Source organism: Mytilus galloprovincialis, chromosome 8 (assembly GCF_965363235.1).
Source record: "Mytilus galloprovincialis chromosome 8, xbMytGall1.hap1.1, whole genome shotgun sequence".
Classification (NCBI taxonomy): Eukaryota; Metazoa; Mollusca; class Bivalvia; order Mytilida; family Mytilidae; genus Mytilus; species Mytilus galloprovincialis.
This window is the reverse complement of record NC_134845.1, coordinates 69,062,443-69,089,487: the sequence shown is the minus strand read 5'-3', so window position 1 is coordinate 69,089,487 and position 27,045 is coordinate 69,062,443. Positions and strand designations below refer to the sequence as shown.

At 31.4% G+C, this 27,045-nt stretch overlaps 1 protein-coding gene across 4 annotated transcripts; it reads left to right on the top strand.

The window, feature by feature from the left end:
• The first annotated feature begins 123 nt into the window (after positions 1 to 123).
• On the top strand, positions 124 to 26,905 carry LOC143042455 (adhesion G protein-coupled receptor B1-like). 4 transcript variants are annotated; one of them, XM_076214750.1, is made up of 21 exons: positions 124 to 327; positions 1,354 to 1,394; positions 3,300 to 3,499; positions 5,562 to 5,750; positions 6,724 to 6,795; positions 7,614 to 7,686; positions 8,295 to 8,414; positions 10,138 to 10,210; positions 10,619 to 10,733; positions 11,495 to 11,541; positions 12,337 to 12,460; positions 13,600 to 13,703; positions 14,169 to 14,271; positions 14,830 to 14,980; positions 15,520 to 15,589; positions 21,633 to 21,699; positions 22,599 to 22,684; positions 23,152 to 23,278; positions 24,610 to 24,651; positions 25,565 to 25,648; positions 26,685 to 26,905. In XM_076214750.1, the coding sequence occupies exons 1-21, from the start codon at positions 155 to 157 to the stop codon at positions 26,826 to 26,828; spliced, it is 2,205 nt and encodes a 734-aa protein (XP_076070865.1). In that variant the 5' UTR covers positions 124 to 154; the 3' UTR covers positions 26,829 to 26,905. The 4 variants fall into 4 exon arrangements, 3 of the variants coding, with proteins under 3 accessions (XP_076070865.1, XP_076070864.1, XP_076070867.1); XM_076214749.1 differs by having other exon boundaries at positions 7,614 to 7,722; XR_012967996.1 differs by lacking the exon at positions 23,152 to 23,278 and having other exon boundaries at positions 7,614 to 7,722; positions 26,685 to 26,739.
• The last annotated feature ends 140 nt before the right edge of the window (positions 26,906 to 27,045 follow it).

The following is a 27,045-nucleotide window of genomic DNA, read 5'->3' as shown; positions in this document are numbered from 1 at the left end:
GTGTTTCTGCATTTATTCATATTAATTTTTAACTTAACATTTTTGGTTTGTGAAGTTGTTCATAAAGCTAAAAGTCATGTTGTGGATTTGTTATTTTAAAATTGCTGCAATTTTATTTTTTATTAATACATTATTTTTATTTATTATTCATCTAATGTATTTAAGAATTTCCGAAATTATTATTCTCACCCCGAAAGAAGTATCTAAGTCGAAGTTGTTAAGGTATGGGACATCAAACGACCGATGGTATGTCAATGTCACATGGACGCCTACAGAAAGGGATATTGGGAGTCATAGAATATGTTTTACGGCTGTAGATAGTATAAGGTAATATTTCCATGATAACATTAACAACATTTCTTTCCAACATTTAGTTGAAAAGTACACTTGATGGACAGCATAAATAATATTTATTAAGAGAATTTTTATGTATAATATCCCTTTTTTGTCAGATATCTCTATGAACCAATGTACATGACCAATGCCCCTTAACACATATAGATAGAGTTGCATGTTCAAAGGGTACTAAATGGTATCGTAATGACATTTGTACTATTTATTACAATAGTATAAATGCGCGAAAAAAACAAAAGTATAAATGCGCGGAAAAAACAGAGTTCAAAACATCTGCTTTTGATGATCATATGTATGCAACATCCATTTATTTGACGTGTTATTTTTTTTTTTTTATTGATTATGTATATTTATTTATTTGATCATGTATCTTTTTGTCTTATTGTTCGCTACATTCATTGTTCCTATGTATTTTAAGTGAAAAAGTAATTCTGAAATGTATTATATGCATTGTTTAACACCTGTCATATCGATTCATTTTACAGTATACTCTGCAGTATTGTCTTTGCTAATTGTTAAAGGCAGTACGGTAACCTATAGTTTTTACTTTCTGTGTTATATGGTCTCTCTTTGAGAGTTCCAAACTGACAATCATACCACATCTTCATGTTATTATGAAATTAAAGGTAGTGTATAACAGATTGAATACATGGTATTATATTGACAAAATTATTTCATGTTTAACTTGTTGATTTAAAATACACGAGGAAATCATATACATTATACAAATTTTACTATTCAACCAATATCAAACTACACTGCTATTACATGAAATTGAAATAATATGCACGTTTAAATTGTGTATGTCATTATTGAATCGTCAGTTTTTTTTATTATACAAGGTTCGTAACTCCTGTATAAATAATACACATGTTGACTCGTAGAGTGTCCCATACTGTTTATTGAAGAATTATAATTTAAGCAAACAAAACAATAAGGCGTGTTTCCTATTTCACAAATTAATTTCAAATTTTTGGAATGCGTTGCCTTATATTGCAGTCAAGCTTCCGAACAGAAATGTATAACTGTATACGTGACAAGTGAGTATACTTAGTATATCTGTAATATTGACATGGTTAGCGTATTCTTACAATCCTTATTTTGAAATGAAATGACTATATTCATTTTAAGCTGTAATTTATATTGTGATTGATTCACATGACACCGTATGTTTTTTTTTCATTCGACATTATTTGATATAAGTGCATTGTATTTTGTAGTGTATGAAAAGTAAATATCGTGGTCTATGACAATATATTATTATTGCTAACACATATTTAATTTTCATTTAACGAGATTCGTTGCAGAGTTTGCTTGCGATAGAACATTCACAGTATTACAAGCTATACGAAGACTGATAAACCTCTTTGTGTACGTCTTAAATGCTTGTAAGAATCATTTTGTAGGCAACAGCTTTATTTACACACATGGTGCTTTTTGTGACGTTTTAGTATGAAACGTCGTATTTGAACTCAATAGACCCTTTAAATGATACAAAATGCACCGACGCGTTTTGTAACAGATAATTTTCACACAATCTATTGTTTTAAGAGAGGTACGTCAATTGAATAGGGCGGTTTGTATAGGGCTATCGCATGATACATCTAACTAAAGGCGGTTACACCGTAACAGTTTCAAGCCTTTGAACAAAGTTTATTTTCTCACTTAGTGACCCGATTGACAAATATTGATGATAGTAAAAAAGATTGTAAAGTACATCACACCACTATCTAGTTAATAATTTAAAGGGTAATGTATAAAAAGGCACTATTTGAAAGAGTAATACATCACTTGTGTTGCTTCATTTTGTATTGAGAATGACAAAGGAGCATCATATTGTTTAAGCCTATCTTTAAATTAAGGAATTTTATTTTTTCAAGATTCAAAATTCAAATCCTAAAAAGAAAGAAAATCAACAGTCAAACATAAAATCATTGTAAAATATAGATTTACTGAGGAGTTATAAAGATGACTCTTGAAATTATTTACACAACATATTTAAAGATTTAGGTAAATACTGAATAAGACATAATATAGGTTAAACTATGAAATTATAGGGTTTTAATACTTAGCTATTGGTTGAAAGTGTGTGAAGTTCAATAATAGTTTGTTTCGACAATGCTTTGTAGGATTTAAAAAAAAACACTTTTTATCTGAAAAGACAAGAATTTGTTATGTATTCAATACTTAAAACATTTTTTTACATTCTGGCTATTCACTTTTGTATATTGATATAGGTGCTTTAGTTGCCCTGTTAGAATTTTTAACACTTGTCAATTTGGGACCCTTTATAGCTTTCTGCTCGAAAGGCTCCATGTTGAAGATTTTACTTTCATCTATAATGATTAACTAGTTACAAGTTGTGACTTTGATGGAGTTTTGTCTAATTAACACTCATACCACATCTTTTAATATCCATATAAATATAACCCTAAAAGTTCATATTTACTTGAGAGTATGTTACCACTACAAATTTTAAAAGTCATGGTTATTCCTAATGAGATCATGTTCAAGAACACACATTGATTAATACTAATAGGTATGCGTCATAAAATGGGTTATTTTCAATATAGTATAAACTTTAAAACAAACAGAAATGATTAATTAATGAAGTTGATTGTAGGGTTTAAATACTAACCTATTGGTTAGAAATTTAATCAACTTCAATAAAAGTTTGTTTCGACAATGCTTTAAAGGAAATAATAAAAAAACACATTCTGGCAAAGAATTCTTTAAAATCTGAAATATCAAAAAATGTTAACGTATTATATACTAATCACACTTATTTACATGCTGTTTTTTCTCTATTTACATATAGATATAAATGAGTTGATTAAATTTCAAGATGACTTTGACACATTAATATAAAAAAAAAATATTTCCCCCTTTCTTATATTTTACTTGAAGTTCGTTATTTTTGTTAATGTACTTTCTACTTATTGTAGATTCGACGAATCTTTGTAGTGAAAATGTGGACAAATTTAACACAACATGGAGTATAACACCAGAAAAAACACTCACTACCGTAGCCTGCACCGGTGAATACACGGGTAATGCTTCAAGATACTGCAGTAGCGAGGGAAAGTGGGAGGAACCGACCTACACCAACTGTATAAGTAAATCAATACAACATCTGCGAACACTGGTAATTATACTAACAAATTGTATATTTTCATAAATGGTACATGTATGTGTTTGATATTTTCTCAAACGCTGTACTGGTATTGAACTATAAAAGACATCTTTATCTAACTTAATAAATAAGATACATGTATAAAACAAAAAAATGTATCACTTAAATGGGTGCCGATATCTGGTAGGTACTCATGCAGATTACACACTTTAATTTTATGATGTCTTTTTAATAAATTAAATCAAATAAAAAAACACAATTCTGCTAAGTGGAAGAGGGTAAGACATCATTAAAATCGTCTATTGCTGATCATCAAAATACAGTATATATTGTAAAAAAATGTAATAGTAATTAAACTGTGCATCTGAAAGTATATATGTAAACACAAAGTTAAAAAGACCGTATGTACATGTAGCGATGTATTCAGTGTTAAGTGACTTGAAAGTACTTTTAAGAAATGAATCATATTATTAAGCTGTCAATGCTAGAGTAAATACACATGATAAGATAAACAAAATGTCTGTCGATGATTGGCAGTATGAAGGATAGTATTCCAGCTACAATGTGTTGCATTTAATTAGTTCTAACGGTATTTAACTTTTAAGATTTCTTCCACATGATTATTCTGGTTAGGTATTTTTTTTATTTTAAACTCTTTTTTGTTTTAAAAAAAAAGATTTCACTGAGAACAAGTGTGTATATCTATTGTCAAATGATAGGTTGCGAGCATTCAGTTTAAATGATCAAATGATTGTATAATATTACACATGCATAATTATCTTCTACAGTTAGTAAGGCTTTAATTATATCGCTTTTCTTGACTTATTTCTTATTGTCGAGAAAAAATACAACAAACTGTTAGTAAATGAAAAAGGTTTATTGGACAAATTATTAGATTGCTGTATTCTACAGATAGCTTTTTATGAACGATTAATACTTAATACTTATATAAATATAAAAGATAAATATATATTCAAGCAATGTATCACTAGGTGTGTCCATTATAATTGAAATCACAGACTTTGCATTTTTGTTATATATACCTGTATAACAGTAGTATCTTGCTAATTGTTGATAAGTATGAAACACTTTTATATCATCAATATCTGTTAAATTTAGAGGTTAAAAAGCCCAATATTGAAGATTATTTAAAGGCGAGAATTGTAGGTCATTCTTTTGTTCGATATGTTATTTTAGCCTTACAAATAGTGAACCACCATAAACAATTGACACACCTTCTTCTCACACTTGTATCCGAAATAAGATAAAAATCAGTCTTTAATTCAAGCACCAATTGTTGATGAAAGGGTTTATTAAATCATTGAAGACGTTTAACGATAAAAGGCACACTAAAAGACAATGTGAATAAACCTATTGGTCACAAAGAAAGTCTTAATAAAACACACAATAAACATACACATAGCCTTGTATTAGTCTATTTCTAGAACGTCATACATACTGGACACAATCAAACATTACAATCAATTACGACAAAATTCAAATCAAATACTATCAAATGGTTCGATCCACAATATAACAATACTAGGAGGTCTTTAGTTTTAGTATTTGTAAACACAACAAAGTGGCTAAAAATTGTTTATTTTATTGTTCATTTACAAACAGTTTTCATCGAATTTGATTGAACATGGTTCATGTTCCTTTTTCTTGTGTATTAATGTAGCAGGGTTCTTAGATATGTTTCTCATTGAATAATATTCAATGTCTTCTATTTCTATATAAAATTATAGTCTTTTAGTTCTGCAACTTTGTAGTGGAAGCATTACGTATTCATTGTGTCTACATGTCTTCCTTGCATACACAATTGTGTTGTAAATATTGAGTTCACGTTTTGATTGATAAGTAATTTTTTTGGCGTCACATGTCGCACTCGACATACTTTAATCTTTTATTTATTTGCAGACAGGAATGAGCTTGCGATGGAAATCATTAATGAATATAGATATAATATATTGCTATTTTATCAACGTTCTTCTTTATGTTTCTTCGAATATTTTATTTTGAATCTTTGTTAAACAAACGAAATACAATGTCCTTATAACGTTTGATGTTTTAGACTGCTAAGCTGTTATCTGGAGACAGTGCCGATATTTTAGTGAGCACTATATTAGAAGAATTAGAAAATATAACAAAAGAAAATAATAGGTTACGTTCTGGTGATTTGCTTACATCATCATATGTACTGAATGATATTGCCAAGTATGTGGCTGAACACAAGGACAAACTCACATTTGATCAACTACAGGTTAGTAAGGCATGTAATACATAATCCTTTAGATGTGTTCATATGGAATAATATATAGAATCAGGATGCAAACTAAACCTTCATGTATCACTATTATTCCAGATAGTTCGAATTATATACAATAGTATTGTAACTGAATCACGTGCATAAAAAATGGTAGTTAAACCATGAAATCATAATAACATTATATTTTCAAAGGCATAATGGTGTACGCAAATTCAAAAACAACGGTATTCGTACACTCTACTGACTTGGTACATCCATATACAAATGTTGCAGGATTTAATACCTTTTTAAGCGCTCTATTCCTCTAACCTGGGACATGTGTATTACAACGCAAAACAGAAAAATTACGTACAACTTTGTTGCAATTGGATACACAAAATGGTCCATTCAAGAAACACAAAAATCATTGAATATAAAGGACTTCAAAAAGAGTACTCGTAGTTCAATGCCGTTTATTTTTAATAAATACAATTTGATCTCCCAGACTAAATCAATAATCTGTATATATCAAACAAATTTGAAACTGCAAATGATGTGAAACACAGCGTGAATTTGGGCAGTGAAAAATAACGACGAATAGTATCGATATGGTTTATTGTAATATGTCATAACTGTACATAAATAGCAACTTATATTTAATATTGTTTTAACTTTTCAATCAAAAACGTCAACGTTAATGCCGATTTAAATGATATTTGCTACTGTACTGTTAAATTGAACACATTTAAGAATAGATGTGTTCAAAGGATTGTTTACATGGATCTTTCAATAACAACACCGTAAAAATAAGAATTTGATTTTCCGGGTTCATTTACGAATTTTACTGGCAAAGCCGAACTTTCTTACCAAATCTTAGAATCTATGGAAATGTGTTTATTTAAACATTTCAATAGTTATTTGGAATTGAACAAATTTTGTAGCACACAGTTTATCATAATGTATAAAGCTGTTGTTATTTGTATTTCAGATATTTGGTTCTCTTTGCGACAACTTACTAGATGATAGTAATCATCAGTCATGGGAAGAACTCAACAATGAGGTTATTATTATATATTAAGACATGAATGCATCTAATCGTTTTTGCCAATGCTATTCTTAAAACAAAGTTTATAATTTTCAAACGTTTTTTGTTTTTTGTTTTTTTTTTTAGGGGGGGGGGTATTTTCACCTTAAACAGAAATGCTAGTCCATGATAATTTGAGAGTCAAGAATGCGGTGATTAGTTGAATCCAAATAATTAAATGTACTAAACATGCTAAAAACATCCGAACATTGATGATTACGCTTCTATATGTCATAATTTTACATAGTGAATCCAGGTTTCTGGAATAAATGATAGTCTGTGATATCACATTTTCTGATAACCCTAACATGTAACTATCATGCTGATATTGAAAGCAACGCATTTATAGTTCTTGATTATTAGAGGTATGCATTTTCTTATTTCTGCGCGCGATCTCCAACCATATAAATTGTGCATCCAAATATAATCTTTAAATGATAAATGTGACTGCAAAATAGGCAGAAGATATCAGAAGAATATTACACTTGAATAAAGAATGGCAACGCCATGGACACAAAAGAAATCTAAAGACCATAGATTTGAACAGAGAAAATGAATTAAAATGATTTCAAGGGATAGCTAGTACTTTGAATAACAAAACAAATCAAATTAGTAAAAAGTAGAACTTAACTCCTAAGATAATTTTCCCAAAAGAAAACCTTCAGAAAACTGGGCGATGTACTTGTCTGCTCCGGAAGTTAAATTCATTTGATTGCTTCTTTTGTACAAGAGGGTGAGAGGTGCAAATATATTTCAGACATTTAATCAATGTTCTACTTATATTTTTTTACCAGGGATCCGGTGGTGTAACTTCACTTGTAAACTCAGTTACTGAGTACAATGATGCGTTTAATGATGTTATAGACGGTAAATTTTCAATAATCGTTGAAAAAGAAAATGTTGGTATGTATTTTACCATGGGTGTAATTGCCTTCCTATTTAACGAAACACTGTTATAAACTTAGAATACACTTGCACTTAAAAAAAAAGAAAACAAATAATGAGATGTTCAAATACTCACATGTTATACAAATTATCGACAATGCAATATCAATTTATAACGTTATTTCTCTCTTGCATTGTATCCGTCTGATATATATATATATCCAATATTTAAAGACATCATCTCTACTCACCAAATTAGCATACGAACTTAAAATGACACAAGTAAAAGTGTTAAAAAGAGAACAGGTGGAATACAAAGAAAACCCATGTTTTACTTACTAGAAATTGATTCTAATTGTCAACAAGAAGCTTGAACGTATAGTGTACGTAGCATTCACAACAATCATCGGTATCTAGGTATCGATTGTCCGTCGTGCCTGTAAACAAAAACAACCACATAAAGACTTAGATTGATAAAACCAAACAGAATACAATATAACAATAATCCTTGTCTATATTATTCGAAAGTGTTATTATGATTTTATGTATAGTCCAATAATCTGTAATTCAAATTTAATCAATTATTTCAGTAATTGAAGTAGGGAAGGCTAGTTCGGATGAGATAACTGTTCCTGATCGTTCGAAAATATCTGATTCCTGGATAACAGATTCTGCGACTGAAATTAAACTGAAGACGAACAGATGTAAAGGTAAGTAACTACTACTGATTCAAGCAAAGAACAGTTTCAAAACAAACCTATCAAAACGTGTTTTAGTTAAACACCAAACAGGAACGCTTATACATTCAATATAATAAGATATCAAAGGTACCAGGATTATAATTTAGTACGCCAGACGATTGACGAACTCATGACCGGTATTGTTTTATCGAACAAGGAATGACTTTCTTTTTGATTATTTATCACTTACTTATTTTGTACAAATATGTCTATTCAATGGTGCGGTCATAGATGAAGTTTCGTGTGCAATTGAACTGAATTGTGATACTTGTCAATTTGTCAGTCTAAAACATCAATAAGTCTTTCTTATGAACTAGTATATATTTTAGTTGACAAGTCATTTGGCGTCCGGCCTGTGTGCATGATAATATCACTGCGTTGAAAACACATTGGTCTATTTTCAGTTTCTTGGTCGGTTTGTTGTCACTTTGATATATTTCTCATTTCCATTCTCAATGTTATGCTACGTTTATAAGGTAGCCATTATTTTATATTGCACAATTAAAACTGTCGGATAATGAAACATCATGTAAAAAAAGGGAGGGAGTTAAAGTATGCTATGTTTTAGATGTGTTAATCCAAAAGGCATATCATGTACTCCTCGATTTATATCTTAACTGTAGGCCAAAACATGTAATGATTTGTGTTCATATTTATTGCATATTACTTCAATTGTTAAGTTCAAAAAGACGTTGCTATCATTTATTGTAGAATAATGTCAATGATCTTTATAACATTGAACCTCAAACAATTGAATACAAAATGCATCATGTCAAACTGTATAGTTTCTATCTATATGTAATTGAATCAGCAGTTCTGAAATAAATGACACGGGTAATTGAGATATTACAGATAAGCCGTTACCGTATAACGCTGACAAACGACGACCTACACTATAAAACGATTTATTGTATAGCAATATAATATTTCCCATAGAACGTAACCAAAAGTTAGCGTGCAATAAATTCTAATATTGCACTAGTGCAATAAATCTTCAAAATTCATGACGTCATCAACGTTTAAATCTTAGTTTAAACCAATTTTTCTTTCAAATATTATATTGCTATACAATAAAAGGGTTATTGCATGAATATTAGGGAATATTGTCCCTCGTAGAACATATATTGCACTCGCAAGCTCGTGCAATATAAAATTCTACTCGGGACAATATTCCCCAATATTCATGCAATGACCCTATAGTACTAATATATTGACTGAAAGTTTAATTATATTAACAATGCAGTGACGCATAAACATCAAGACGAAACACAGCAATACACAATCAACATAACAAGTGTTTCAAGGAATTAAATCTCCAAAGGGTTACTTATGTTGCATGTATAAGAATTATGTGAACATTTCAATATATCACTATATTAGGGGCAAAACTTATGGTGAGCAATAGTTTCGAATGACTATATATATATATATATATAACTCGTCTAAACATCAACCCAACAATGTTAGATCTGTAAATTTGCTTTCGCAAATTTTTGGTTCTTCCCTCGCCGGGATTCGAACCCATGCTACTGTGATATCGTGACACCAAATCGCCTGCACTGCAGCCGTCCCGCTAGACCACACGACCACCTGTATATATATCAGTACATTCATATTACAAATAGTTGTCAATACGTAAATATCGATTAAAAAAAAGGTGCTAGACATTAAGTACAATGTATTTTCTGTTTAGGTTTGACGGGATATAGCAGTGCATTCTATAGAAATATTTCGAGGCTTTTCCCTGAGTATCTTTTACTAAATGGGTAAGTTACATTTGTTTAGTTGCAGATTTATAAAATCAAAGTATAATCGATGGTCTCTTTTATCATTCAGTTTTAACTATATAGACAATTATCACTAGGTGAACTGCAACAACTAGAAGACTATAAGGTGACATCTTATACACTGATGCTTTCTCTAGAATATCAAACATGCATTTTTGTCTACTTTATACTTTCCTGTTTGTTCCATGTTTGTAGTAAAACATCTAAATCGAATCAGATCTTGATATCATAGTACTTTCGATGTTTAATGATTCAAGTCCTATCGATGTTTAATGATTCTTGCTTGGCTCTCGAGCTTCCAAAACAATGACCGCTTTGCTTTAACAACGTGTATTAATCATGTTGGGAAATACCAATCAATCGTAACGTTTATTATCTAATTTACAGGAAACTGCAGTCTTTTAATGGGAGTTATGATGTTAATTCTATTATAGCTGATTTTACGATTCATGGAAGATCTTGTTCGAATTTTTCCTTAATAATAAAATTCGATCACATTTTGGTAAGTTACATTATTCTGATTGGATATTTTACTTTTAGTTTTTAGTGTTACAACTCACTTCATATATTGTTTGTGAAACTGTATTGATGCACAAAATAATTATGCATGTACGATGTTTGATAAAAAGATACTTTGTTTTATAAATAATTTATACATAGTGAATTCAACCTTATTCATTGGTAATCAATTGTGTGTAAGAAAATATGCAAACATTGACAGAACCCTCGAGAAATAATATTCAAGAAAATACAAGACTGTATAAATCCACGAAAATTGGTACCAACGAAAGTAAATGAATCTACAGCACATGCAGCATGTTAATTAAAATATGAATAAATGTTCAAAGTAGAAGTTATTATTATTTATTAATCTTTTGTGAGTTGTGTTCGACTTTAATTTCTAAGGTTTTTTTTCATCATATTTTCCGGTAGATACTGATTTTTTGGAATATTATACAAATATATATTAGCATGCGAACTTATTTGAACGCATTATAGTCTTGACGAAATATTAGTGAATATGCATTTAAAGCTAAAATTTGTTTATTTATTCCCGAGAGATTTTTTTTTTATTTTCTATTTAATATTGTAATATCCATTCACATATAAAAGTATTAACACCAAGATACAAAATATAAACATATATTACACATATTGCATATACATTTTAAAACATAGCACATGACAAAACTGCAGAAAACGAAACCATGACTCATATTTAAAGACTACACCATTGTTACTTTTGATAATCTGTTTTACAAGGGAGACTATTCCAGACCTTTTTGTGGATTCTGGGATTTTAGTGCACCGTAAGTATAAAATTCTAAGTGACAGCAACGGCATTTGTAATGGTGGTAAATGGAGCTACTGAATACCAAAAAAAAAAAGAGTTGGATGTAAGACGATCGACTATAGCAATGTTGATAATGCACATCATAAAGTAGGCTACGACATACCACTACATCACATAGGGAAAATATGTTTGGTACCACTTAACTGTTACTTAAATCTTAACATATTTATACATAAACAGGTGTCTTAAAAAACCCAGCAAAACGATGTAAAATACTACAAGAAATAAGAAGATGTGGTATGAGTGCCAGTGAGACAACTCTCCATCCAAGTCACAATCTATAAAAGTAAACCACTTGAATAGTACAAATTACAGTCTCCAAAACGGAGCATTGGCTCCCAACGAACAGCAAGCTATAAATGGCCCCAAAAATTACTAGACGTGTAAAACCATTCAAACGGAAAACCAACGGTCTAATCTACATAAAAAACGAGAAAAACTTATGAACCATCTCAACAAACCACAAACTTACATGTTCTTAAGCAGATTATTATTATTTCAAATGACTCATAATTTTTTGAGACCAACTGTGGTCACTAACATGATTCCTGTACGTATTATATTTTGTTGTTGAGAATTTGTCTTTATTTTTTTATTGAGCATCATTTTAATTTAATGAGTGACGTCTCGAATATAAAAAAAAGTGTTAACTCTTATTTGACGTTTTCGAATACACTTATCTATTATATTATTTCGCAAGATATTTACAACAATAATAACATAATTTGTAACATGTTTATTTTTTTTATAGAAATACTGTTAATGGAGCTTGGTCCTCATTTGGTTCACGAGTTGTCGATGCTACAGATTCTTACACGACATGTGAATACAATCACACCACTAATTTTGCCATATTGATGAGTCCAGGAAAGACAGTATGTACATAATTTATTCTAAAATATATAAGTATTTGTATACTAAAAGTTTAAATTGCCTATATATATTATATATATATAATACACTTTGAAAAGACAATTACAAGGAAATTCCCCAAAACAAAAGCGCCTGACTATGTCAACTAGCGTAACGACATAAAATTGAGAAAGGAAATGGGGAATGTGTCAAAGCGACAACAACCCGACCATAGAGCAGACAACAGCCGAAGGCCACCAATGGGTCTTCAATGTAGCCAGAAACTTCCACACGCGTAGGCGTCCTTTAGCTGGCCCCGTAAAAAATATGTATACTAGTACAGTGATAATGGACGTCATACTAAACTCCGAATTATACACAAGAAACTAAAATTAAAAATCACATAAGACTAACAAAGGCCAGAGGCTCATGACTTGGGACAGGCGCAAAATTGCGGCGGGGTTAAACATGTTTATGAGATCTCAACCCTCCCCTTATACCTCTATCCAATGTAGAAAAGTAAACGCATAACAATACGCACATTAAAATTCAGTTCAAGAGAAGTCGGAGTCCGATGTCAGAAGATGTAACAAAAGAAATATAAATGAAATGACAATTATATATAAATCATGTACATTACAACAGACTACTAGCAGTTATACTTATATGTTTATCCATTACTTGGTACAGGCATCTTGCGTAGGTTTGGTAGGTTTAAACTTTCCTGTGAAACACAGGTAGTAGGTATGCCAGTAGGTATAATTTAGTTATCTTTTCTTGTGTTTCCTGTCATATCAGTAAAAATATCAGTCTAAAAAATTGAAACGCTAGACGCTCGATTCATAAAGGTTAATTTGCCAAAAAATACAAAGTTGAAGACCATACTTCCCAAAAGAGTTTGCCTATCACAGTAAATGTAATCTATTAATCCTATGAGAAACAAAATCTTTTTTGCGAACAAAAATATTTTAAAAATGGATTTGTAAATCTGTCATCGACTTTGTGATTTTCGATCTCTCTTTACTACCTTTCATCTCTTTTATATGAGTACCATCTACTTATCATAATCAACTTCGAAACATCGATACTCTACGTTAAACATTTTATGTTATATTAATACTAGTTTGCAATCATATTTGATATAGATGTAATATTTTTCAAGCCGTTATCTCATCAATTACCACTTAGCATGATATCAGCCATTGGATGTGGAGTGTCAATTTTGTTCCTGGTCATAACAGTTGTCGTTCATTTTGTTCTATGGGAGTAAGTCAAGTTACATATAATTGAAATAATGTAGTTGTCTTTAAGATGCCCTTGCAACTATCAAATTTGAGGAAATTATTTTAAATGAAAAAAACAAACAGTTAATATTTCTGCTGTACATTGTGTGTAGGTATCTAGTTTACAATTACAAAGAATTGGTTAAAAATATATCCCAAAAATTACGATTTAGTTTCAGGAACGATATTTTTGAAGATATACGGAAACTACCAACTGGAAGGTACAATCAAATTCGTACGTGTAGGACATTTGACATTTTGAAAAAAAGCTTTAATTAAAACTTTGGAGACATTGCACCACGAGCCCTACCTAAAATAAAGACTATTGTCAGTGTTCTTGAAAGGAAAGTCGATCTTCGCATAATGCATCAACTAGTTGCTCATGATAAATACATTTGTTCATTATGCATAACCGTATAATGATAGGTGATTTTATTTTATTTTGTAGCTATGTGGCAAATGATCGAACAAAAACACTGATGAACTTATGCGTTGCATTAATTATTTCGTATGTCATATTCTTAGCTGGAATTACAAGAACAGATAATAAAGTAAGAACAAAAATAGTCATAAAGTAGTTATCTGATGAAAGCTTTGATACAAAACTAAAACAAAGGGAGGGTGAACTATAAGAAAAGAATATTCATTCAAATTAGTCAACGATAAGCTGACGCCGTCATTACAAGAAAGTAAAAAACGGCAAAAGACTAACAGTCCCAAACAAGATAGTAAAAACCAAAGTATAAAATTAGGGTTATTCATATTTCCAAATTGCTAAGTGAAAACAAGCATAATGCAAAATGATATAGAAAGTTAGTATACACAAATCAGTTGAAACCCAAATTCGTTGTACATATTGACCACTTTGAATCTTGTAGCATAGAGTCATATACATGTACAATATATAAGGATTAAAAATCATCAGGAATATTTTGAACAATTCGGAAAAAGTGAGATTGTCAACAATTTATAACGTAGAAAATAACTATAAAAGTGTAGTTCTATTAAAATCATGAACACGAAGGCCAAACTTAGATAGGAAATGTCAATATGATAACTTTGTGATCTTCAAACAATATGTAATGCTTGTTAATATATTTTATTTAAAGGTAGTTTGTTCAGTGATTGCGGTTGCCTTACATTACATGTTTCTAACAGACTTTGCTCTGATGCTGGCTGCGGGTATTCATATAGTGAGAATGGTTGTCATTATCTTCCCAACAAGATCTATAGTATATAAGCTAATACCTGCATGTTGGAGTAAGTATCAAACAAAAAACAACAAAATTCAAAATCGATGGCTGAAACTCTTGAACAATCATGCAAATGTTTGATACGAAGAAAAATATTTGTTTTTGAAATAAAAGAATAACAAAAAAGGCAGGATGATTCATTTGGTATGCTTAATTGAATTACCGGTTGCTTATCAAGGATGAGAAATGAAAAGGTCACTGCAAACATTTAATTGTTATGATTGAATTTTGTTGAAGGCTATATCTGTTTGCCGAGCATTAATCATTTAACTTTAAAAACCCGACAGCAAAACCCCAGAAGAGGTGAGTTACAAAATTAAATATCACAAAGAGTGGAACAAAATATATTTGTCTTAAATATTGAATGTAAAATGTATCACAGCGTTATGAAAATAATATGATAGTTAAGTTTATTCAGAATCATAATTGTCAGGAGTATGAAGCTTTAAAATAACATTTGATAGTACGAGGTTGACTTCTTGATATCACCTTAAGTTCTAAGTAAGTTTTGCATGATACAAAATATCATTGATTCTTTATTTCAAGTTGTTCCTGCTGGTATAGTTGGGATTTCGGCCACTTCGACTAAACTGAAAGGATATGGCAATCAACAGTTGTAAGTATATATGTTAAAGTTACAGTATATTAGTCATTAAACAACGATGACGATGTTGATGATGCTGATAATGAAATGTGTGGTGCCTACTATAATGAAATGGACCGTATACAAATCCTGAGGTTTAATATTTGATGCGATTGTGCTTCAAATAAGCATACTTGTTTACCTAATCCTAGCACTGTACACAGAACCAATTAAGATTGTATGAAATTTGCATAACCAAGCAATGTCAATGATAGTTTATGTGACATAGATACAATGGATAAGCGTTGATTCTTGAAAAAGAAACTATGAGCCCGCAGGGCGAATGGTTTGTTTTTCATGAATGAACGCTTATGCATTGTATCTATCACTTTTACTATTGTGATAATGTCTTTTGAAAATTAACGCCTATTCTTAATTAGAAGTTATTGTAAGTGAGTTTGATTAACCATGGTATTGTGTTAAATGATCCATTACAATAAATAAGATATCACAATTAAATTGTTAAAAAAATACAAATATATTATAACACAACACGTCTGACCTTAAAGATCTTCATATCATCAGGCATCCGAATGTTTTCTGTTTTTACAAAATAAGATATATTCAAACTTATTTCTATTTGAATTGATCTTAATGGAAATGGAGAATGTGTCAAAGGTACAACAACCCGACAAAAACATTATATATAGTGCATATAATAAGTATGTTTCCGAAATTTCTAGCAATAAGCCTAATTCAAGACATATCACGATTTTCTAGCATAGGAATTTGCGAATTAAAATTTATGAAATTATGTAGTAAAACAGATGAAATCATATAATATTAATTTATAAAACAAAAATGGACCAATATTATGCAATCCATTTTTGATTTGTTTCAAACATATGGAATAGCCAACCATTATTCTATAATAAACGACCAAAATCGCTTTTTTTTACACAAAATATCCACAGTAACATTCAAAACAAGAACAAAAACTGGAAATCTAGACTATTGGCGCAACAAAGAGAATTCAGGGATTCGAACCTAAACAGACAAGTCCTTAGCTTTAACTCATTTGTTTTAACTACGAAACCTCGTGGCTACCAACTAATACTATACGATTAATACCTATTATGTATATATAAAGGTACAAGCCGTGTGTTTCCGTTGTGCCGATGTATATCATATATTCATTTATATATATAAAATAGACTTTTAAATCGTAACCGATTGGTAGCTCAGAGGTTTTTTCGATATGTTAATGTCAGTAACAAGTTACAAAACATATGGACGGGTTCGATTCCCAGTGAAGGCATATAGAAATTACAAAAATTAAAGGTAAGTTTTTAAAAATAATTCATTAATTGCAATACTCATATAAGAAGACCCTATATCAATACTGAACGAATAACAATGAGACGAAGAACAACGATCAAGAGTTGTTGACGTATTTTCTAAAATATGTTAAAAATTAAACTAGAGTTGTCTCTCTTTGTGTGTTGTTAATTGTAATTCACAAATACCAAAATTCAAATATTGTACAGACTTTCTGTATATTTTACTCATTTGTGTAGAGGTTCCATCCTCTGTATTTCATTTACAACTTATACAAAAACAATCCTTTGAATTAAAAATACATTTTATTACACCAACTTGTATTTACATTTTCATGACTAGAATATACATTTTTACTTTGTGGCATTACTTTGGCTACAGAGTATTCTATAATATTTTGTTGAGGCGCCAGGGTGACTACCGATTACCTATACACAATGGCTATCAGCTGACCTATGTTGACATAGTGTCATAAAACCCCTGGTAGTTAAACACGGTTGCACCACCACCTACCATGGGGAGTGACCGGGGAAAACACTCGTATTACCAATGCTCCAGTTATTAGTGCCCCACCTGTTGGCAGGTGTAGGCCTCCCCTCTATAAGATGAGGTGGAGGAGGTCCCAGAGTCACCCATCTGTAGACCCCACCGTTACCACTAACCACATTTTCCAAACCTGCAAGTTTTAGAACTTGTCAGGCCCAGAGCAAGGGCCGAGTGAAATAATCCCCCAATCACTACCAGTCTCCCTGGACCTCCCCCCATTCAAAATTGACTCTGCGTCTAAGGATAGTAGAAGATGATTAATTTCTAAAAAGTGTCTTGTTTTCTTTCCAATTATTAAAATTGTTAATTACTAAAAACTAAAATTAATTCTGGATGCTTAAATCACAATAGTCCATAATATGTTAAAAAGTGCTGAATAACTGAAATATCCAATTCATAGAAACGCAAGTTTATTCGAAATTATCCTGTATTGGTCCAATACTATGAAGGTCAGCCTGGATACTGGTAACCATAATATTCAAATAAAATACAGGAAACAAGTGCCTGAAAATATAAAACAAAAACAGCAGCAACTATTCTCATAGGGAGGGTGGGCGGGTTTTAAATAGTTTAACTTATTTGTGAAACACCTGCTTTCAAGTCGACAGCAAATTAACAAGTGCCCGATACGGGAATTCCAAAATTCTAATTCAAGCTGATACGGAAATTCCAAAAATCTGATTCAAGCTGCGAGCGCCATCTATGGCCATGCCGAATATGGCAATGAGCTACAGACTGCAACACCCACGCACCCACACAGATATTCGATTGAATTAAACCAGATTATTGAAAATATAAAATTTTAATAATCTCTATTAATTGCAATACTCATATAAGAAGACCCTATATCAATACTGAACGAATAACAATGAGACGAAGAACAACGATCAAGAGTTGTTGACGTATTTTCTAAAATATGTTAAAAATTAAACTAGAGTTGTCTCTCTTTGTGTGTTGTTAATTGTAATTCACAAATACCAAAATTCAAATACTGTACAGACTTTCTGTATATTTTACTCATTTGTGTAGAGTTCCATCCTCTGTATTTCATTTACAACTTATACAAAAACAATCCTTTGAATTAAAAATACATTTTATTACACCAACTTGTATTTACATTTTCATGACTAGAATATACATTTTTACTTTGTGGCATTACTTTGGCTACAGAGTATTCTATAATATTTTGTTGAGGCGCCAGGGTGACTACCGATTACCTATACACAATGGCTATCAGCTGACCTATGTTGACATAGTGTCATAAAACCCCTGGTAGTTAAACACGGTTACACCACCACCTACCATGGGGAGTGACCGGGGAAAACACTCGTATTACCAATGCTCCAGTTATTAGTGCCCCACCTGTTGGCAGGTGTAGGCCTCCCCTCTATAAGATGAGGTGGAGGAGGTCCCAGAGTCACCCATCTGTAGACACCACCGTTACCACTAACCACATTTTCCAAACCTGCAAGTTTTAGAACTTGTCAGGCCCAGAGCAAGGGCCGAGTGAAATAATCCCCCAATCACTACCAGTCTCCCTGGACCGCCACATGAGAGCCCAAGTCAGCTACCAAATCTGACAGGGGTTCTCACCTCCACAAAATTTTCATTATTGAATCTTAGGAAAAGTTGATTATGGTGTGCGTATGAAAGACTCAACCCCCACACCCTTGTATATTATTCAAGAAAACCTGATTTCCAGTTTGTGACAAATTAGTTCCATTTGTTCTGTATAAAGACACTTCACGCCTTAATGTTCTCATGTAATATAGCTTTACCCCAATTTTCTGTAACAAAGTTTTTGGCCACTAAATTTCTCTTTTTCTGTTCTGTTCTATTATTGCACCCGCATCCAAGGGTGCAACATGCCAGTATCGCATTGTAGCATTGAAGACCATATTATAATAACCTTTTTAAATAAAGCCTGGTAACGTAGGGTAGACCATTTTTACATTTTCAATTAAACCATTCCCTGTCAATTCTAAATCTGTCAAATCATTAGCTCCACAGAGAATAATAATAAAATGAGGAGATGGTAAAAAACAAATATTCTTTTTGCATCCATTAGGGAGTCCAAATCTTAAAGAGACTATAGAGACAATAACAAGTGGAAACAAGGAACTATCGTTCATAAACTCGGAACAGTAACTTATCAAGTCCAATTTGGAGATTTAGTATGGAAGAGACATATTGATCAGATTCGTGAATTCGTACCGCAGGAAAATAAAAACATACCAAACATATTTAAAATTACCATATCTGATACTGACACTGAATTCATAACAATACCAACATGTAATTCAATCGCGATACCGAAAACTCTGAAAATAACAATGAATCCGAACAAACTAAAATAACCAAAAATAAAACAGTTGAAAATGCTAATGATACTATCGTTATGCACCGCACAGAAATAGTAAGAAAGGCACCAGAGAGACTTATTAGAAACATAATTATGACTGTAAATATTTGTGGTTAAGTTAGTGTAGTGATATCACTGTAGGTTTAGGATTTCATAATTGAACATTAAAAATATAGACAGTAAAACTTGTAGCTATTTAGTTCAATTGAGTGCAAATTGAATTTATTACTTTCATTCACTAGAGATTAATCTTGTTTATCTTGATCTTCTTAATTAAAAGAGGGAGGATTGTTAAATTATGTTAACATTATACGTTATCACTTTTATAGTTGACTTGACTTATAATTAATACTGACAGTTAGGAATTTATAATCATCAGATTAGCGGATGTTGTGTATTTGTTCTATCACCCTTTGATTGCACTGACACACAGTTTTGTACTATGGGAGATGTGATGTGTAATAGCCAATATTCACCGTGTATATTTCCCCAAGATAAATTTGGATTCTTTTCTATTTTTAGCCTAAATAGCTCGTCATAGGTGGCCCAGTTTTCTGACCTCGTTGCCGCTAGTCTTATATCGCGCATATATTTTAACAATTCCTGTGCCCGTGTGCTGTATTTTTCAATGTAGACACTCATAAAAACCATGAATGCTGAAGTCCATTCATTTATGGACAAATAAACACTCGACGATCTTTTATCAATGCAAATTTTTCCCCTTTTTAATTTCAAATCGCCCTCGTCCACCTCTTCCATTGCTTTTCGCGTTCTCAAAAGAGAATGAAGCTCAATAAACTTTCCCTCCCAAATTGTTTTCTTAATTTTAAAAGACACGTGTTCGCCCACTGTGTCATGAATGCTAGATTCTTGAGACGGAGTGAAATCAATGGAATTATTTGCAATTTCAAAGTTTTGGTGTAACGGGTCGTGCCTTAAAGAGGGGAACGCTCGTGCATCCTCCTCCGACTCATTACCTGATGAGAAATCAGTAGTTTCCACCGGTCCTTCTGCCACCACATGTCCGACCCCTTGTGTTTTCTTGGCAGTTCTTCTCCGTCCAGCTCCGTCCTTCTTTTGTGGGATTTCCTCGTTCTGCATTCTCTGTCCGCCTGTCCTGTTAGCCGTTCTTCTCTTCTTTCCCATGGCCCTGGATGGCGATCCTATGGCATTTCTCTTGTTTGGCATCTTTTCTTTTCCTTTTAAATAGTTTAACTTATTTGTGAAACACCTGCTTTCAAGTCGACAGCAAATTAACAAGTGCCCGATACGGGAATTCCAAAATTCTAATTCAAGCTGATACGGAAATTCCAAAAATCTGATTCAAGCTGCGAGCGCCATCTATGGCCATGCCGAATATTGCAATGAGCTACAGACTGCAACACCCACGCACCCACACAAATATTCGATTGAATTAAACCAGATTATTGAAAATATAAAATTTTAATAATCTCTATTAGTGAACACAAATCAGGAAATGAGTCAATTCAAACTTAATGATATTAGGCACACAAAGGAAACAATAGAATATAATCTGGCGAGTCCATCTCAGCGATGGATTTAGGAAGCGTTGATTCTAGAAAAAGAATCACGGCAAATGAATAGGCTGACGTCACCACAATGGTTTAACTGATGGTTTCTCTTGGACATGTTCTATAAGGACAATTTCAAACGGTTAACAAATGATAAAATCCTTGTTTAGATGTATTAATTTAATTGCTGATTTTCACGTGTTTCGTTTGAGGTGGATACATCATAAACTGTCCTTTGAATTATGATCATATATATTTTATTTTTTACACCAAAAGATATTCTTTTTAATCATTTCAGTTGTTGGTTAACTCTTGAATCAAATCTTATCTGGGCTTTTATTGGACCAGCATTACTTGTGATTATGGTATGTACGAATATATAAAAAAGAAGATGTGGTATGATTGCCAATGAGACAACTATCCACAAAAGACAGACATTGACAACTATAGGTCACCGTACAGTCTTCAACAATGAGCAAAGCCCATACCGCATAGTCAGCTATAAAAGGCCCCGATAAGACAATGTAAAACAATTCAAACGAGAAAACTAACGGCCTTATTTATGTAAAAAAAAAGAACGAAAAACAAATATGTAACACATAAACAAACGACAACCACTGAATTACAGGATCCTGACTTAGGACAGGCACATACATAAATAATGTGGCGGGGTTAAACATGTTAGAATGTTTGTTCATGTAAGGTGAACTACACTATATCTATATGGAAATAGGGTTGAAAAAAAAAATTATAAAACTGCTATTTTTTTCGATCATTGTAATCTGGCTTCATGAATTACGTGTTATTTGATAGACCTACAAATATATGTTGTACACAACCTTTGCAAATGATTCATTTTTTCCTTAAAATAAAAAGAAAGAACGAATACAAATATAAAATAAAGATGAAAAGCATTAACCAAAAACACAATGATATGTTTGTTAAACAAAAACAAACTATCATGCAATCTGTGCAGAGCGTTTACCTGTTTAATCTATGTCTTCTTCTTTTTTTTTATAGCGACAGATGCGAGAATTTCTAATTTTATTATATGGCACGTGCAACATCGACGTAACAATAAAAATCAAATATCGAAGAAAAGCAAAAATCATACTAGTAAAACAACTTGTTAAATATGCGTCCATATCTATTTTAAGAAAAATTAAGATTAAGTAAACCATACAAAAGCAGAACGGAAGTCTAATATTCAGAACACTTTTCTTGCGAACGTGTGTGATAATATTTTTTATATCGCATGTTTCAGATTAATTTTATTATAATCATTTTAACTGTTCATAAAATGATGACCACTAGAGGGCTTGCCGCTAAATCACTTAAAGAGAAATCGAAGTAAGTTTAGTATTTATAGTGAAAAGGGTTAACAGAAATACCCAACTCTTTTAAGTGAATAAACCTCACTGGATCAGACGCTGGCCAAAATTTGTCATCACTTTTAAAATATTTGATATAGCTAATGCTTTAATTGGAATATACATTGAATCTGTTAAATCTATTGTGTTGTATTTATTATAAATATAAAAGAAATGTTAATAAACATGCATATCTACAAAGAATCATTATTCTTTTTAATTATGCATCATCAATAGTCTTCACATTAGAATACTGCGAAAGGAGAATTGATATATTCATGACATTAAATCACCAACAAATTTGTATAATATAAATATCAGATAATTCAGACAGCATGCGATTAATATATTAAAAATATTAACATTTTGTTTTAAATGTCATTACATAAATTGAAAATTTTTGTTAATGTTTCATGACATAATACTTGTATGGTGTTTTTGTCGTAGGATTGGTTTAAAAAGTATATGTGTCATCTTGCCGTTGTTTGGAGTAACGTGGGTACTAGGAGCTTTTTCTGTGAACGATGATCTGGTCATTTTCCAATACCTATTTGCAATTTTCAACTCTCTACAGGTACTGCATACTTTAATCTTTTTATCTTCGAATCAATTATATTTCAAAGATAGTGTGAACTAAACCTACATTTTAACAAAAGTAAGGTAATTGAATAGTAAAATATAGCCACTCATGAGTTCATGCATGATCACGTATGGTTACATCAAAACAACGTTTAAAACATTTACTTCATCAATAATTGAACATCTGAAACTTTTCTTTTATAATGACAAAAATCAAAAAAAAGGTCATATTTCAAATCATTGGTTTATGTAAAGATCATAAAATCAAGAATATGTAAGGTGACATATGCATGTTGTTTTTAACTTTAAGGGAGCTGGTTTCTCAGTTTCAAAGCAATTAACTTTTCAAAACACTAGCATATATTGATAGGGGATTAATAAAGGAATCAAAAGAGCAAACAAAATATTTAGGTCACCGTGCTTGTTTTTGAGATATTAGCCATTAAAATTTTGGCGGGAAAATGTTCTCTCTTGACTTTTCTTAGCTTTATCATTGACAAGTTTAAGTCTTCAAAAACTATTAAAAAGTAATTAAAATTTCATAAGACTTTAACAGACAGCTTCCAAAACAAGACAAACGAGCTTCCTTAATTAAACCTGGTCGCAGAAACAGTGTTGTCTCATTTACAACCATATGTTGAAGGTTTGTCTTCTTGTTTTCTTTAATGAAAACAACATTCAATGTCGTATCCTTTATTGTTAATATCTACCATCTCGAATACAAAGATATATGAAGATGTGGTATGATTGCAAATGAGACTACTTTCCATCCATGTCACAATTTGTAAAATTAAAACTAGTATAGGTCAAAGAACGGTCTTCAACACAGAGCCTTGGCTCGCACCAAACAACAAACTATTAAGGGCCCCAAAAACTACTAGTGTAAAACCATTCAAACGTGAAAACCAACGGTCTAACCCCTAGTTTTTGGTAGGGTTCGTGTTGTTAATTCTTTAGTTTCGATGTTGTGTCATGTTTTCATTTGCTTGTCTGTTTGTCCTTTTCATTTTTAGCCATGGCGTTGTCAGTTTATCTTCGATTTAAAAGTTTGACTGTCCCTCTGGTATCTTTCGTCCCTCTTTTATGTAAAAAAAAATCAAGAAACGAAAACTTATTAACATCCGGTTACTGGCTTACGACAGGTCCGAATAAATGCAATGGAGTTAAACTTGTTGATAGGTTCCAACCTTCACCCTTACCCGACACAATAGTGTAACATTTTAACATAGGAAAACTCACTCGATTGTAATTCCTGTCTATGGGTATATGTAAGTACCATATGTATTAGTTTGATAAGTAATCTTAATTTCATTTTCCTTTAAACAGGGCCTTTTTATATGTGTTTTTCACTGTTTCTTGAATATCCAGGTATTTACCTTTAAACAATAGAAATCAAACGTTCGACGAAAAGTCAGATACCATTTTACCATGTACCATACATGGTTTCCTTGACCTTTTACTTTCCAATTTGAATTACTCAAGATTTGTCACATTTGAATTTAAATTTTAGTAGATATTGCAAGTTTCAATTTTATTTCATCGTACATCATTTCACCATTCATCATATACACAAGGCATGTTTTGTTGGGAAGTTTACAATTCCAAGGATGGTACACCTACTGATATCGTGTTGTTGACAACCTCACTTATTTCAATTCGTGCGAAATCCAACAAGGCTTTAATCGGGCTTTCATGAGGAAAAAAAGCACATTTCAAATATCAGTTTTTTGTAAACAATGTTCTTGCGAAATCTTATTATAACTCGTGTTTCTGTAGCCACTATACGTTGTTAACTTGATATAACAGCTTTATTTTTTTTAAAGAGTCTAGGAAGTTAATAACAATGTACAGCATCGTATAAAAAATAAATCATGTTTCAAATGTTATATTACTTAATATTGATCGATCATTATGATAATCGATGCGTGTAAATAAAAAAATATAAACTCTGTACAAGCTGTGTTTTATGGTTCGATATTCTTTCCTTTTTGTTTCGCGAATTACACATTTTAAAATAAACATAAACCAAGATGATCTCAGCTGCTCCGGAAGGATTAGCAAACCTGATCCTAATGTTACATGTATCATCCTCTTTCTATGATATATGTTCATAAATTGTATCATGTACATAGGCATCTGATTGGCAATTACATCATATCGAACCATAAATCTATAACAAATTCGAAAAACATCTGTCAAGTAACTTTATTAAGATTGTAATATGTTTGTGCACTGTAATATAATTTGTAATATGTTTTTATAGTTAATATTTTTTTTATAGGTCAAACAAGGCTACCGTAAATATCAGAAACGACGAAACGCTAATCGCATGAATTCAAAACTATCTACTGATTCTTCTAATTATGTGAGTATATAAGATATCATATTGGTCAAAGGTTAAATAGAAACTGGGTCATACCAAAATGCAACGTTTATAAAATATGTCCCATTGAAGTTGATATAAATAATACATAAACCGAAAATCCTCTGTTACAAGTATTTTCTTTCAAATCCATATAAAAACTAAATGCAAATACAGCAATTTATCAATATTTAGAAAACTAAGTGCATTTTCATTTTTGAAAGTTTAGTTTGATAAGGTAATTAGTATATATGTGTTTTCCTATCGTAATGCAATGACTATGAACCTTGTTTATAGTTTGATACATGTGCATTTACAAGCAGTTGCCTATTACATCCTGATCTTTCGCATTTGCTTGCTCTAATGTATTACGTCTTATCCAACTTCATTTAATAATTCAGCTTCAGAAATGCATTTTCTAAAGTATTGTTACGTATATACTATGAAAGATATGTATGTCTGTATTGTTTTTAAAACTAAAGTGATGCCACGGTGGTCGAGTGCTATAAGTAGTCAAACAACTGTATCACTAGCGAGTTAACACATAAGTTGTGAGTGCAAATTCAGCTCGACTCCAATCTTAATTGAAAGTTTTCCTACTAAGGTTTGTGGCTCGCTGTGGTCAGTCAAGCTACATGTGCAAGTAAAAATTGACCGCCATAAAAAAGCACAATAGTGTTGAAAATAGCATTAACACCAATCAATCAATCAATTAATCAATCAATCGTGATCAGTGTAAAGGAAATCTTTATTAAAGCTGGAATAAATGCGACGCCTTGCATAGTAATATAATATTGATATGTATTTTTGGGATACACGTTTTGCTGCCTTACAATATCACTACAAATCAAACGAATAATTTATTTTGAATTTTCTAAGCCTTTTATATGACCGATTCGTTATCAACTATCAGAAAGGTGAAAAGTACATAATTAATACTTACTTACTTAAAGATAATTAAAGATGTTTTCCGGTACAGGATCCTCACGGCTCCTCTTCACTAGACTCATGATACATATACAAGTTTTTTTTCATATAGGACAGTAACAAAACGCAACAACGGATCAACGATCATCAAGTACAGAAGAAAGAAACGAGTAATAATGATAATCAAGACCATCATATGCAGTATAATCTTAAATATAAATATACCAATTCAGCCTATTCGCCGGATGGTTATTAAATTTTTAGCAAATTACTAATTGAAGTTATGAGAAGAATTAGTTGTGTTTATTGTATTATTAAAATTATAATTACGTATTGATCTTCTTTATTGTTACGCATACTGTATGAGTATATATGTAAAATACAATGGAATATATGAATGAGATGCCTCCGCCTAGACTAAGTAGTGGTAGACTCTTTGAATGGAAAGGCTGACCGGTTTACAAAACATCGCG

Bases quoted from the DNA above. Each gene is read 5' to 3' on its own strand.
- LOC143042455 (XM_076214749.1), top strand. From the start codon at position 155: ATGTATTTAAGAATTTCCGAAATTATTATTCTCACCCCGAAAGAAGTA. The intron at 10,734-11,494 runs GTAAGTTACATT...CTGTTTTACAAG, and splicing joins TAAAATTCGATCACATTTTG to GGAGACTATTCCAGACCTTT. The intron at 14,981-15,519 runs GTAAGTATCAAA...CTTTATTTCAAG, and splicing joins GCTAATACCTGCATGTTGGA to TTGTTCCTGCTGGTATAGTT.